Source organism: Ostrinia furnacalis, unplaced genomic scaffold, assembly GCF_004193835.3.
Source record: "Ostrinia furnacalis isolate ACB-3 unplaced genomic scaffold, ASM419383v2 OfSCF1605, whole genome shotgun sequence".
NCBI classification, from domain to species: Eukaryota; Metazoa; Arthropoda; class Insecta; order Lepidoptera; family Crambidae; genus Ostrinia; species Ostrinia furnacalis.
This window is the reverse complement of record NW_021131844.1, coordinates 607,568-623,105: the sequence shown is the minus strand read 5'-3', so window position 1 is coordinate 623,105 and position 15,538 is coordinate 607,568. Positions and strand designations below refer to the sequence as shown.

Below are 15,538 nucleotides of genomic sequence, written 5' to 3'. Positions count from 1 at the left end.
TAATAAAAACAATGCGGCCGTGACTCACATTACACAGTTTACAAGACAAACAAACTCGCGGCCGGCGAGACGATGCGCCTCCTGCGGGTCCGGGCCGCGGGCGGTCAGCTGACAAAAAGAAAGCTACGGCAGCGCCGGGGGCGGCCGCGGCGCGCCCGGGCGACCCCGCCGTCTGGGACTCACTTGGACGCTGGGCGGGCGGCGGTCAGCTGCACATGCCGCGAGGACTGGAGCGAGGGCGCGGGCCGGGGCGAGCGTGCGGAGCGAGCGGGAGCGGCGCGCGTGGAGCGGGCGACGCGGGCGGCGTGGAGCGAGCGACTGGCGGCGGCTGGCGGCGGCGGGCCGAGTGCGCGCGGCCGCGGCCGGCGCGAGATGCGGCGCGCGCCGGAGGCTGCGTCACGCGCCCCCGCCCCGCCCGCCGCGCCGCCCCGCCGCCCCGCCGCGAGCCGAGCTCCATCACATCCACACGGCACACCACATCTCAGTAGCCTGCCCGAGTGGAGCGCCCGAGTGTGGTGTGGATCTCGTCACTTTCAAGTTTACTTTAATATTTTTTTATTGAAAGTAACAAGCGACCACGGGTAGGAGGCATCGTATCAGAATAAATTGCCATTCTTGCAAATCAAAATAAACTGAAAAAAGACTACCTCATTGTCACAATTTATAAGAGCTAACACTAGGTATTACAAGATACCTAGGTTACTTAGTCTTAATCGATCGTGTCACACACAAGATAATGAAAAGTTATTTTAAAATGTATTGCGCTCGACAAATACATACATCATTTAAATATAAATGATCTAACCACGATAATTATTGCATATTTACGAGCATCCAGCCTACGGCTTGTGCTACGGCCGCGCGCCGCGTTTTCGTCACATACTTTTACGGACTTGAAAGCTCCGCCAATTTCGTAACGTAACCGCAACCTATTTACAAAATAACGACCGTTAAACATATTTGTTAATCAGTTGATAAAATGATTATTTATGTGATACAATTTTGTCATTGAATAATGCCATACTTAGGTGTAAATTGCAGATATGAATCATTTAGGTTCGATACGATATTTCAGCGATAGAAATGAGGTTAGCCGTCGAGCCGGGAGCCAACCTTGACCTTGGCTCCCGGAGGGTCTCGGGCTGGGAGCTGGCGCGCTGCCAAGTGCCAACAGACAGTCGTCAGGAGGTCTACGCTACGGGGAATAAACATCACAGATAAAACTTATTTATTTTTTGGAAGTAGGCTTTTAAAAACGAACGCTTTTGTAACGATAAAACGATAATTTGGTTAGAGGTATAATTTTATGATATTATGAGATTTTGTAAATAAGACATACATAGGAATCACACCTGTATGAAAATATTAATAATAAAAAAATCTTTATTAAAATTAATAAATGTTTTGAAAATTGAATTCTCGCGGCCGCACCCGCGCGCACGGGGCGCTGCGCACGCGTTGAACTCTTTCGTTCGCGCGGGCGCACGCAGGCACACACGGCACACGCAGGCCGCGCCCGGCCGCGACACTAACATTTATTGCTGTATAAATACCGGGTTTTATTTTTATACTTGATCAAACATGACATAAAAAAAAGGTTGATTCTAATCGCATTGAAAATTTTTGAAGTTAAAGTTAAAATATAACATCATTTTCATTTACTTGTTTTTAATAGATATCCAAACAGTTGACAGTATTTATTATTATGTAAACAAATGAGCACGGGGCGCCTTCCCCCCGCGCTGATAGCAATCATCGCGGTCGTGTCGGCGGCTCCTACACTCGTGATTTGCTGCTAGTTTCAGAGCCGACATTGCATGTGTCCAAATTCCAATGACTCAATTAAATGACAGAAATTACGCAACGGTCGATAACAACATAATCAGTATCCAGTATCGTCTCTCGAGCAAGGAGACGCTGGCGACTGAAGGAGCGCTTTGTGACGTGACTAATGACTTATTTATGCGACCGTTAATAAATCTTATGTGCCGCATCAAGTCCGTCACGTGACGGCTCCTCGCCCCGCGCCGCTGTGCGCTGCACCGACAGCACATTCCGTAAATCTCCTGCGCAGCATGCCGCGTGTGGGCCGGCCCGTACGGCACGCGCTCGCGCTGATACGACACGTCCACTTGACAGTACCTAATCACTTCACACAGTTGGAATATCAACATTTTTCTATTAAAATTTTATTAGCGTATTACGTATCTGGGATGGCGCTTTTGCCAATTAATAATTTATCTCACCAAGATCTACAGATCAACGATTAATTTATATTAAAAGCCAATAACAAAATGACCGGTTTCAACAAGAAAAACTAACATAAACTCGCATGATGATTAAGCCGGTGATATTTAAACTTACGTCACTGAACTGAAAAATTCAAAATAGGGATGAGCGTCTCTCATTTTATGGGTCATCGGCGTTAATAATTGAACTGTGACGTTGGGTACAGAAAAATTAATGAGGCGTGCGCTTCGCGCAGCCGGGCCAGTGGCCACGGTGCAGCGCGGCGACCGCAGGCGGGCGCACTGAAGGCTCTCGCGTGGCGCGGGCGCGGGGTCGTCGACCCGCGTGCGCGGGCGCCGCGAGGGCGAGGGCGGGCCCGCGGCCGGGCGCGCGGGCTCGCGGGGCGAAGGGCCAGGCGGCGATCATGTGACTCCGCGGGGGGCGCGGGCCCCTCCACCCACTCGGCGGCGCTGACGTCACGTGAGTCATCACGCAGGTTCTGGTTTAGAAAGTCTTTCTTCGTGTTACCGTTTCTCCGCAGGTGTGAGCGTGCTGTATACTGACTGACTGATGGTAGATCGCAATGAATGCGAGTGATTCCACAATACTTGTGGCACCTACTCATCTAATAATAGTTTTTAAAACTAAAAACACGCTTTTAATTACTGCACAAAAAGAACAAACTTGATAAGTTTCCGTCGTTTCATCTAGGAATACCTATGGACAGTATGGACACCTCTCGACTCCATCATCAGGACCCTGCTGGACATCATCTAGCAAATATCTCGAAAAGACAAATACAATGAACCCCAACTCATTTTCGTTTAGGAGTTCCTATGGCCATCTTCCAGTCCCATCATCAGAGCAGCTCGATGGTACCATAATATTGTATTGTCATCTAATCTACATATAATTGCCAAGTTTCATGATGATACAAGAATTAGAAGTGCGTGTAATTCAGATTCTCAGATTCCATTACATAGTTACATACCCGAGGAACTAATATAAGCGTGTTAAAAAAAAGTGCCTACTTTATTTGAAATTAGTTAAGCTGCTATCAAAAACATAAACTAATTTAATTTTCTGATTCTAGAGCAGAAACCAGTTTAGTGCCAAACAGGCAACCGCAAACCCCTCCGAATCAATCACGAGCTGATAGCTGAAGCTAGTCTAGAAGGAAATATAAGTCTAAGTGAACGCAATAGGGCAGGAGTGTTTGTTTGTTTACATTGGCCGAGTGCAGCCTGCGCAGGCGGTCGCGCGTGCGCGCGTGACGTGTTCGAGACGCGCCCGCGATTTTGGGCAAAACACGCGCTGACTCACGCGCATTAATGGTATGCGCGTAAAATTGCCTCAGGTACTATTTAGCTTGATTAGGCATTAAATCGCTTCTCCGAAATAGACCCCATTAACTTTAATGACTAAAATCTTACGTCACTCTTCCTCATTAAAATAGTAAACTGTATACTGCACTCCAAATGACTTTTTAGATCAATCAATTTGGTATAATAATGTTTAACAAGATATACCCTACCTAGATTTAGCTAATTTTTTTGGAGATATTAATGTAACAATAAGGCTGGGATGCACCATTTTTCTTTAGCAAAACAAACGTAAAAAGTCTGTCAAAATCCATAAAAAAACAGTTACCTATAGTTAAAGTCACGGTTAAAATAATATAACTCATCCAAAAATAATAAAATAGATCGTAGACAGGTACTACATTCATGGTTGTTTAAGTTGTAAGTAATACCACAGAATAATAATAAGTACTAGTAATACATACAAGGAAATAAGTCAAATATTTATTTTTAAGAACTGTGTTAGGTTGGTACTACGAGTATGAGATTAAAACGATTGGCATGACAGTCTCCAGAAAGCAATAGCAATACTATCATTAACCTTGTCAAAAGAGGGGCCTTTAAATCTGTTGCTCTTTGGTAAAAAAAACAATCATGTTCATGAAATATTTTTATTTTTATCGGTTTGCTAGCGGCCGCCCACACGACTTCGTACGTTTGGACCCCGTTTTACCCCCTTTGGGGTGGAGTTTCGTAAAAATAGTAAATACCGATTTCGATTTCCGATCCGAATCCGATTTCTTAGCGGATGTCTACACCCTATATGGAACCTACCAGATTTCAAGTTTGTATAGTTGCTGAGATTTCGTGATTAATCAGCGAGTGGTATTTCGCTTTTGTATGTATAGATTAGTGTAGTGATAGTGACCACCTGTACCGGTGCGGATGCAAAGCAGAGGCTTGACGAATAGAACAATAGGTACAGAGAACAGACCGTGAGGCGGGACCGCGGGAGTGTCACAAGCACGCAAAAGCACTGAAGTCCAAAAGTTCGATAGAATTAAATAACTTTATCCGCGGATTAACAACCACAAACATAAGTACCTATTAAAATACATAAATGATTTCCTATAAAAACGATATGTGACAAACAAGTTTAGTGAGGGCCCGTGGGGTGAGAAAAAGTGGCATGCGCAGATATCCAGATGTCGGAACACACACGTAATAATGCGCGAGCGCTCTTTTGTCTAACTAGTAGATATTTCCAGTATTAGGTACTACCTGTTATTGACGCTTTTGCTGAATCAAAACTGTTAATTGAGAATAAATCGTCCTCACACTGCTCACGCTGAGCTGTCGTGCACACGTGTTATATAACGCAATAATGACGTACCCGACCCCGTGTTATGTGCCGACTCCACACAAATAATAAACACGGAATGGAACGGAAAAAGCTGCTTGAATTAATGAATCCAATTGAATATAAGTAATTATAATATGCAAAATATACTCAACTTCTGAGCGGAGCTGAGGCAGAGTCCCCCACGCCTATAACATAAAGACTATATGCCAGAATTAGGACCATTTTCAGGGACGTCAGCTGGCCTCCCCTGCCCTCCTTCGGCATGCCCAAGAGGTGGCTCTTCAAGACCATTTAAATGCTGACAGACGTCATATCTACCGATCTTTTGTGATTTGTTTTTTTACCTAATTTTTAAGCTAAGTCCAATGCATCCTAGAAACCGCCACGCGTGCAGAATTAATATACATAATAATCGCGAAAGACAAGACATAACAGGTTCATTGCCTACTTGTGCTCTAGCGTCGATCGTCGTGTCAATTACAATAGACTTCATTGTGAAAGTTGCGCCACATTACGTTGTGCCAGTTGTACTACGTCCAGTCTAGTCGTCGCGGGAGGCTGGTGCCCTCGGCTCCTAGCCGTCGGCTCCGCGGCACCGTCGCGTGATGCTTACGTGCGGCAAACGCAGAGGCAAACAACCCGAATCGCAATTTCTTAATAATTTAATAATAGCTTAATTAACCGCCAATTATATGTTAATGCAGATCGATGCTATAATGATTTGAATTTATGATTCCAAGGAGTTCATTCTGCTTTATAAATCGGAACTATGTCCGTAGTGTAAGGGCTGCGTGTTATTTACTTGTAGCCTTAAACGTTACCAATCAAATACATACAAAGAGTGACCAGATATCGATTCTAGATTTAATAAGATAACAAATAGTCTGGTGGCCGGCGCCGGCGCGTGGTTCAGCCGCCAATTGATCGGCCGTGTCAGGAATCAGTGCTAATAGCCTCTCCCCTCCCGCCAGCTCCCCGCTGTGCGCGGGCGCGGCTCATATCAACACACAACAATAACAGTACCAACCCTGAGTCGTACTTTGACCACACGTACACCATATTTGCCCATGCCACAAATCGATGGTCTGTCACAATATTGCTTTTGTCTGAAAAACAAGTCTGATTAAATTAAGCTGTACTTTATACCGGAAAAGCTTTTGAAATTTTGAAGAACTCTACATAGCACAAGTCCGGCAAAACTGTTTTTTCTGTGGAGGACCTTCCCTTTGCCAGTCTGTCAGGTTGTTGAAAGGTACTGCGCAGAATTATTGAACACGACGCACTATGGAGCGAAATTGCGATTTATGGACATAGCGATTTTTTTCACAATTTCTATTTGAAAAAAATACCTATCGATAGGTTACGTTATTCTGATGAATAAATGCTGCACAAGTTTTTCTCTAAAACCAATAGTTTGACTGGAAAAAAATATTTTCCATTTTCGTTGTATGGAATGAAACATAAAGTGGTCGATTTCGACTAAGCCTTGACAGATTTTGCTTTGAAACTACTTGAGCCTTGTTCTATGGCTTGTTGACTATAATCCTAGACTAACAGCGCGCGCACAAAGTTGCCCGTTCAGAAGTTATGAGGTTCCGAAAAATGAAAATTAAAGTAAGTAAAATTGACTTTTCTTTAGATAAGACGACAAGAGAAAGGTTAATTACATTACTAAAGTATATAATTTTCATGTTTTAGTTGAATCTTTAAAGATTTATACCCAAAAAAAGATACTTTTACTTACTTTAATTTTCATTTTTTGGAACCTCATAACTTCTGAACGGGCAACTTTGGGCGCGCGCTGTTTTTGCAGGATTATAGTCAACAAGCCATAGAACAAGGCTCAAGTAGTTTCAAAGCAAGATCTGTCAAGGCTTAGTCGAAATCGACCACTTTATGTTTCATTCCATACAACGAAAATGGAAAATATTTTTTTCCAGTCAAACTATTGGTTTTAGAGAAAAACTTGTGCAGCATTTATTCATCAGAATAACGTAACCTATCGATAGGTATTTTTTTCAAATAGAAATTGTGAAAAAAATCGCTATGTCCATAAATCGCAATTTCGCTCCATAGTGCGACGCGACATACTCAGAGCGGGGGCGGTCTGCGCCTGCGCAGTCTCGGATGCGTTGCCGCGATCATATTGTGCATGATTATGAGAGCCGATCGATCGCCGGCCTTGGGGCGCCCCGCTGGTCGACTTCGGTCCTGTTCGATGCCGATCTCACGTGACACGCTTATCGATTTGCCCTTTTCGGAAGTCATAGTCCACACACACTCACAAGCGTCACAAATTACAGCAAAAGGAGACAGCAGCTGATCTGGCATTTTGATATAGGAAAGTAAACTTATATGACTGTATAACTTTGATCAGTCTTTTCTCAGTCAATTGAACTTAATATGGTGATAATTGTTTTAGGCTGGATTGCACCATATTACTTTTATTAACTATAACAATAACCGGTGCTTTTTGTATGGAGTTTGACAGATTTTTGACGTTTGTTGAAGTTGAACATTCGGGTGTTCAGGGGATTTACCGGAGAGGGAGAATGCGATTTACCGGAGAAATTAATGTTGAAAGCGGTGTGAGTTTACTCGTTCGTACCTAATATTTGATTAAGTAAATCGGCTTTTAAAATAATAAATACGTATTATACAATCGCATTCACACCGCTTACGACTACCAACATTGTCTCGTAGGTTCCCAATGACTTTAGGGGCATTTCACGCGAAGCGGACAGCGAAAATCAAGTCAGGTTTTGGATTTTGTTCATATTTGGATTAAATGTACTGCTATATAATCTGAATGGATGTGCATCATTATATTTTTTTTATGAAGCTTAGTTTATTTTTTATGAGCGTTCAAAAAATTGGTAAAATTTTAGGAACAGATTTTTCTGAAGCTATTACTGCTATTATTACATTTGATTAAAAACAAACTGACTATTGGACTTTTGAGAATAAATAACTGTGTTTCTTACTATTTACTACAAATTTGAAATTTCTTTTTTGTTCACATAGAAAACCGGAAGTAAAGTTTTAAAATCGAATTTTACAAAACTTCGGTATTTTTAATTTTTTTTATTTTTATTTTAAAACATACCTAGTAGTCTATAAATAACGTGTGTAAAGTTGTAGAATGGAGTCTGTATTGGTTTTTGATTTAGACGCAGTACAGTGCGAGCGCGCCGCAATGAGCGTCATACTGGCTATCGACATTTGGCTACTGTATAAAAATTATTTGTTCGAAAATAACTGAAACGTTAATATTGTTGCATGCATACTCTTAAACAATTATAATTTTGACTCGGCGAACTTCGTACCGTCTAACAGACAATGATTGTTGGCATTGAGATGGTATTACGTCGCAGACCACCCACAACTCATTGGATAATACTATTAAAACATTACCCTTCTTTTTGGGTAGTCGGGATATGTTAGTCCGGGGTGCCAGTTAACTTCATGCCAAATTTCATTAAAATCTGTTCAGCCGTTCTTTGTTTTATACATAAAACAAAGTCGTGTTAGTTACACGATTTATAAGTCAAGAACGGTTCGGCAGATTTTGATGAAATTTGATATGGAGGTAGCGAGCCAACTACCTAAAAAAGAAGAATTATGTTTTTAGTGTATTATTCAATAAGATGTGATGTGGGTAGTCCGCGACGTAATACGCACCATCTCAATGCCAACAATCATTGTCTGTTAGACGGTACGAAGTTCGCCGAGTCAAAATTATAATTGTTTAAGAGTATGCATGCAACAATATTAACGTTTCAGTTGTTTTCGAACAAATAATTTTTATACAGTAGCCAAATGTCGATAGCCAGTATGACGCTCATTGCGGCGCGCTCGCACTGTACTGCGTCTAAATCAAAAACTAATACAGACTCCATTCTACAACTTTACACACGTTATTTATAGACTACTAGGTATATTTTAAAATAAAAATAAAAAAAATTAAAAATACCGAAGTTTTGTAAAATTCGATTTTAAAACTTTACTTCCGGTTTTCTATGTGAACAAAAAAGAAATTTCAAATTTGTAGTAAATAGTAAGAAACACAGTTATTTATTCTCAAAAGTCCAATAGTCAGTTTGTTTTTAATCAAATGTAATAATAGCAGTAATAGCTTCAGAAAAATCTGTTCCTAAAATTTTACCAATTTTTTGAACGCTCATAAAAAATAAACTAAGCTTCATAAAAAAATTATAATGATGCACATCCATTCAGGTCATATAGCAGTACATTTAATCCAAATATGAACAAAATCCAAAACCTGACTTGATTTTCGCTGTCCGCTTCGCGTGAAATGCCCCTTTAGTCAGAGGGTCAACTCAACGCGTCCAGCCGTCCATACTTCACGTGATTCCCCGCGCCCGGCGGCGCCCGCGCACCACGGCGACGCGACGGACTGACTCACGCGCAGGTCGGAGCATCGTCACGCATGTACACGAAGGGTCGCGGGGCAATCCAGCCAAGGCTTTGTCCAGAGGGCTGAGTGTGAGTTTACTACATCAAACGTCCTCCTCACTAGTGAGCGCGAAAAAAAATATATGAAAATTTTATATCTTGAAATTTTCCGCTAGGGAAGCTGTACAATCGACGACGATTTGTATGAAAATTAAAATAATTAAAATGAAGATATCAATTTTCTGACTTCACCATACTATTTATATGCCCATGTTATCATGGGCTAGTGTCGGCTCATAAACCCATTTACCTAACACCCTGTAAACTTTACATTTTATTGATATCTAAAAATTTGGTATGTAAGCTAGTACTTATTTACTATGTATTTGCTTATTATGTCAATATGATTTGCAAATAAACATTTTATGTATCCTTTTTTATTACATGTACAAGCAATAAAAAAACTAAACGTGGACTTTTACTTAAACTAGGGGATGGTACTTTGTATGAGTCTGGAAATAGGTAAAGGGACTCCTTGTTATGCACTGCACTCCTTTAAGTATGGACGTGGAGTCGCACAGGCTCCGCGCGGTTTTCAAATTCTTGGTTTCACATACTTCCTCCCGCTCCCCGAACCCGAAATTCTCAGTAGCTTCAGTTTTCGTAAAAAATAGACATTGAGAAAAGAGTTTTCATCTTTGGATTCATAGCACGTGAATAATATTCATTGAAATATTGGCAGGAGCCTAGTAGGCTCCACGTCCACACTTGCCGTATAAAATATTTTGTATGGTTATTGGTAGGTTTTAGATTTTGGTTGTGTAAAATGGCAAAAATTTGTAGTAAAACAAGTTGTTCTAATTAAAAACAGCTTTAGAAAAATAATAACATTAGATGAATAGACACAGAATTGCCTAGAAAGCTAAAGTCAACTAAGGCTCAAAAAAATCGGTAGGTTTTAGGTAAAGTGATGTTTACTGAAGATGTTCAGACATCACCAGTCTGTTATGATATGAGAATAGCATGTAGAATATGTCCCGCAAAAAAGCATATTGTGATCACTTATGTTTGTGTGGGTTGCAACAATCCTGTGTGTCTACAAAGTTCTATTCCTGTATGCGCTAACTGCCAGTAAAATACGTATATTTTGACTGCTGTCAGAATTTCCTATTTTTATTGCCAGAAGTAACTTTTATGTTTTTTGAAAAGTTTGTTTACTAAATTAGGGGATAAAAAAGTTATTTTTTTGATATAACGTTAGATTATTATTTACTTTTGATGGATTTAAATGATAACCCATAAAAGTCTAAAAAAGTGCCACGATTGTTAATTTTTCATATTTACTATGTTATAATAAAGAAAGTTGATTACAAATACCTGCTTGTTTTGTTACTTAAGACCTATATTCAGATATAGATAGGGTTTTGACGCGTTTCGTAATCAGTTTCTTGAAAAAAGCTGCATGTGAATATAGTAGCCTAGGAGGCTCCACGACCGCAGCAGTGTTAAAAATGTTTGACGACCATACTTAAACGTTAAAAGATCTAAGGAAGGTGTACTTAAACTACTCAGCTTGAGGAAAAGAAGTCGAGTTATTATCCAGTTTGTTGTGTTCATAAAATATAACAAAGCAAGTTAAATTAATGTTTCGTTGGTATTTTATTAATCTTGATACAACAAACCAAGTATTTATAATAAAGAATTTAAATTGTTTTGGTTAATTATTTCAATATCTCTTTGTTTTCAAAACTAAAATTTGAATATAAATATCGCCCAAGCTCTTTGATGTAAATTTTGATACTTTAATATTTTTTTCTAGTTATTTTAATTTTAAAACTAAAATTCTGAACCTATTTTGATAAAATATTGAAATGGAACCAACTCATGATCATTATTTACCCTACAAATAAAAAAGATTTTTTAAATCGGTTCTTAATTGACCGAATCTTGTGATAACCAGTCGGTTAAAGAGTACTTTCTTACTTTCAAAAGTTTTTTCTTTATTTTTTTAGTTCTTTCTCCCAAAAGTATAAATTATAAATGTATCTGAAAACATAATATTAATTATGTACGTATCTCCGGGGACTTGCGACTGCGAGTGCGCGACCGTGGATCTTGCGTTACTTGACACAGAAACAAAAAAACTCAATAAACTGTACAATAATTTTTTTTGTTTGGTTTGAAATCTAAAAAATAGCTACGCATAACTAAATGAAAATTCAAAAATAATATTGATTGAACATAGTACACAACTTGTCCCAGTTGCGTCATCTACCAGTTTTACTTCATGTCCTCAAATGTTTTGTCTCTACCATTGTTACCGATTCTGTAATTTGAGGGTTATCTCATTGCAAATCGCAAAGAGATACAGATACGATGCAGCCGTAGCCGGCTCAGCCCAGCGGCTGCGCGCCGACGCCCGACAGTCGTTTGAGCGCTGGATCTCTGATTTGCATACATCAACAACATTAACACACGCTCTTCAATATTTGCTCATTGTATCAGAAATTTTCTTGGGAGTATCTTAAAATATTATAATTTCATTTGACATTTCTGTTATGTATAAAAGTAAAAGTGACTGACTAACAAACATATAAATATCAAGTCAACGCACAACCCAAACCACTGGGTCTATAACGAAAATAATCAATCATTGCATGTAATGAGCTTTCGTTGCGTAAAAGCTGACAGAAAGCAACTTTTTCTCAAACGTTTCACGAACATTTGTTGTGTTTTAGTAATTTTAGTTTAAAAAATAAGGTGATCGGACTTTACTAGTAAAAGCAATAAACAACGTTCAGCGATTTTCGAAAAGATGGCCATTATTAATCTATCTGGTTCCTGCCACCAGCGACCGCCCCAGCGCGGCGTCACGTGACCGGGCCGCCTTCTGCAAGCCGGCCAGGGCCTTCCACTGCGCACCAAAGCCGTTGCGTGGGCATACATATGGCCAAAAACAACAGTTCGTCGCCATTTTTTAGGGTTCCGTAGCCCTGACAAAGAACCCTTATAGTTTCGTTATGCCCGTCTGTCTGTCTGTCCGTCCGAGGTTTTGCTTGAAAACTATTGCACTAGAGAGCTGTAATTTTCTAGAGGTATGTACTCGTATATTAATCACGCCGACAAAGTGGTAGAATAAAATTTTGAAAAAAAATATTTTTAGGGTAGCGACTTTGGATGAAGTAGGTTCTTGCTTGCTTCTGAAATATATTATGGTAACTAAGGACGGACAACTACGGAAACCTACACTGCGCATGCCACGACACGTACTTGGCTATTTTGTTTCTTTTGAAAAACGAGAGACCGGAATTTGGCGATAACGTGACCTTAACCGAGCTGTAGGGTTGTTAACATTCGTCCTCAGTATCACTTACTTTCCGTATGCAAAGAAATGAACTTTTATTATAAAACAGTACTTATCAGAATTTAAGTAGGATGAATATGTATCAACTCGGTATTGCGTGCTAATTTTTCATCTTGATAAAGATTTCTTTGGAATCCCGTTACTAATCATGAAACAATAACCTTGAATGAGTTATGATAAAAAAATTGTTACAATATCGCGTTTTCGACGTTTCCAATTTTTGACGATTATAGCCATAACAAAAAAAAATCTACATTAAGACAAATATGGCCCTAGAATTATTGAAGCCTTGCAAAATTTATACAATTCTGAGCAGGTAGGTGTATTTGGTAATCTACCTACTTAGTTATAGCACGTAGGCCAGTAGAATTAAACACAAAAATTGATTAAATCGGAAATAATTCCTACAAAAGATTTTTTTGCTTTAATGGCTTCATTGGTTGCCCATTAAGACTCTCCTAAGTTTTCGACTTCGACGGAGTTTTGCTTAAGTGGTGGGGGCCCCCGAAAAGGCGTTTTTTCGGTTTTCCGGTTATACCGCGTAAAGGACTTACCCTATCGAAAAGTGGTCTTCATGACGGTTAAAGGGCACTTAATCCTGCATTGAGTAAGACCAAATTCATATGTTTTGGACAAACCGTTCTCGCGCTAAAGTTCGGCAAAGTAGAAAATATACGTATAATTAATGACCCTCTCCACGTCCAATGGCTTGTTACCCACATGCTTCCAAGCCTTGTAAAGGGTCGCCTTAACCAGTGTAACCCTAACAAGGCTCACGAGTTTGATTCGCTTATCCTTGTTCGTCCCAGCCGTTCCTTAACTGCGGTTGCTGCACCTCTTCCTGGCACTCTCCTGAACGACTCTGTGTTACCTAATGTGGCTGCCCCTCTTCCTTGTACCCTCCTGTACGATTTCATTGCTTAGCCATATGCCTGGTCCAAGGTTCGACGCCACAAAATCAACTTCGTACGAGTGAAAATAGTTTAAATACTATTTCCCGTGCTTGCAACATTTTTCTTTACTGCTTCGCCTCTATTAGTCGTAGAGTGATTGTATATATCCTATAGCCTTCCTCAATGTATGAGCTATTCAACACAAAAATAATGATTTCAATCAAACTAGTAATTCTTAAGATTAGCGCGTTCAAACAAACAAACAAAAAACTCTTCAGCGTTTTAATATGAACTTGTTGTTGTTGATTTTTGGCGTCGAACCTTAGACCAGGCATACGGCTAGGCAACGTAGTCATGCAGGAGGATACAAGGAAGAGGGGCAGCCACAGTAGGTAACACAGAGTCGTTCAGGTGAGTGCCAGGAAGAGGTGCAGCAACCGCAGTTAAGGAACGGCTGGGACGAACAAGGATAGGCGCATCAAGCTCGTAAGCCTTGATAGGGTTACACTGGTTGAGGTGGCCCTTTTCAAGACTTGGAAGCCTGTGGGTAACAAACCATTGGACGTGGAGAGGGTCATTAATTATACGTATATTTTCTATTTTGCCGAACTTTAGCGCGAAAACGGTTTGTCCAAAACATATGAATTTGGTCTTATTCAATGCAGGATTAAGTGCCCTTCAACCGTCATGAAGACCACTTTTTGATAGGGTAAGTCCTTTACGCGGTATAACCGGAAAACCGAAAAAATGCCCCTATCGGGGGCCCCCCACCACTTAAGCACAACTCCGTCGAAGTCGAAAACTTAGGAGAGTCTTAATGGGCAACCAATGAAGCCATTAAAACAATAAAATCTATTGTAGGAATTATTTCCGATTTAAAAGCTAATTCTACTGGACTAACGTTATAGTCTCAATTTTATATTACCTGGATTTTAAAGCGAATAAATATTTTATTGATCATTACAGCAAGTTGAAAACTATGTAATAGTAATACGAGTATAGAGAATTAGTGTCTCGCAACAATGTTTTTTAATTTAAAAATCATTAGCACAAATTGGTTATTTTAATGCCATTCGAATTTTTGAAGTGGCCTTATTCATCATAGGTACCTTAGAGTTCCAGGAAATCAAAAGGAGCACGTTGTATAAGAAGTCGATAACTTTTTATAACATTCTAACAAAAGTTATAAAGCTAGCCAGCGCTACAATTTTTGCACGTGTTAGTTGCTAATTATACAAGTGCCAGCCGCGACTGCGCTCGCGCACGTGTCGGCCGACACAATGAAACGTAAAGAAGGCGTTGTTAGCAACACACAAGAAGGCTCGAGGTCGGACCATTTTTCCTTCATTAGGTAATTTTGTATAAAAAGTACCATTATTTTAAGCGTGGTTGTTATTTCTGGGTGGGTTGTACGTACAGTCAGCGTCAAATAGTTTGTGACATCCAAAGCAGCCTATAAGTTCGCAAGTTTCGCAACACGTCTAGTCTGTTACAATTTGAATAAGGTTGTGTTGTCAACAACAACTGCTGGACTATGAGCCTCCTCCACTATAGTGGAGGGTTTTGCCATAATCTCCACGCTAGGCAGGCGGGTTGGAGATCGCAGTTTAAAAGATTGATGTTTTTCATGTTGTCAACTTATTTGACCACTTTAGGTGACACGAATCAGGAACTAATATTTGACGCTGACTGTACCTAGGGGCTTCCACGGTCTGAGCAAACTTAACTTGACAATAGCTAAAGAAAGATAAAAGGATTGAATATCAATTGCATTGCAAAGTCGACTGGTATTCGGATGACCTATCTACCTATTTTAACTCTGATTTTCTTTAAAATCAATTCTGCCAATTACTTGATTAAGTTAATTGGCGTCATCTTCATCTATTAGCTGACAGGTCTGACATAACAGACCCTTTCTCTCGAGAAGCGCGACGTGCCCTTCGCGATATGTTCATTTCGCGCGCAGCGGGGA

General features: G+C 40.2%; 1 protein-coding gene across 4 annotated transcripts in view; it reads right to left on the bottom strand.

Annotated features, from left to right (window-relative positions):
• Positions 1–15,538, bottom strand: part of Esp (Epidermal stripes and patches) — a 40,772-nt gene that overhangs the window by 11,179 nt on the left and 14,055 nt on the right. The window contains exon 1 of one of the 4 annotated variants that reach the window (XM_028304890.1): positions 2,365–2,510. The exons of 1 other annotated variant lie outside the window; for it this stretch is intronic. In XM_028304890.1, coding sequence (XP_028160691.1) covers positions 2,365–2,420 — 56 coding nt within the window. In that variant the 5' untranslated portion in view covers positions 2,421–2,510. 2 more of the 4 variants (XM_028304892.1, XM_028304895.1) reach the window with 2 other exon arrangements.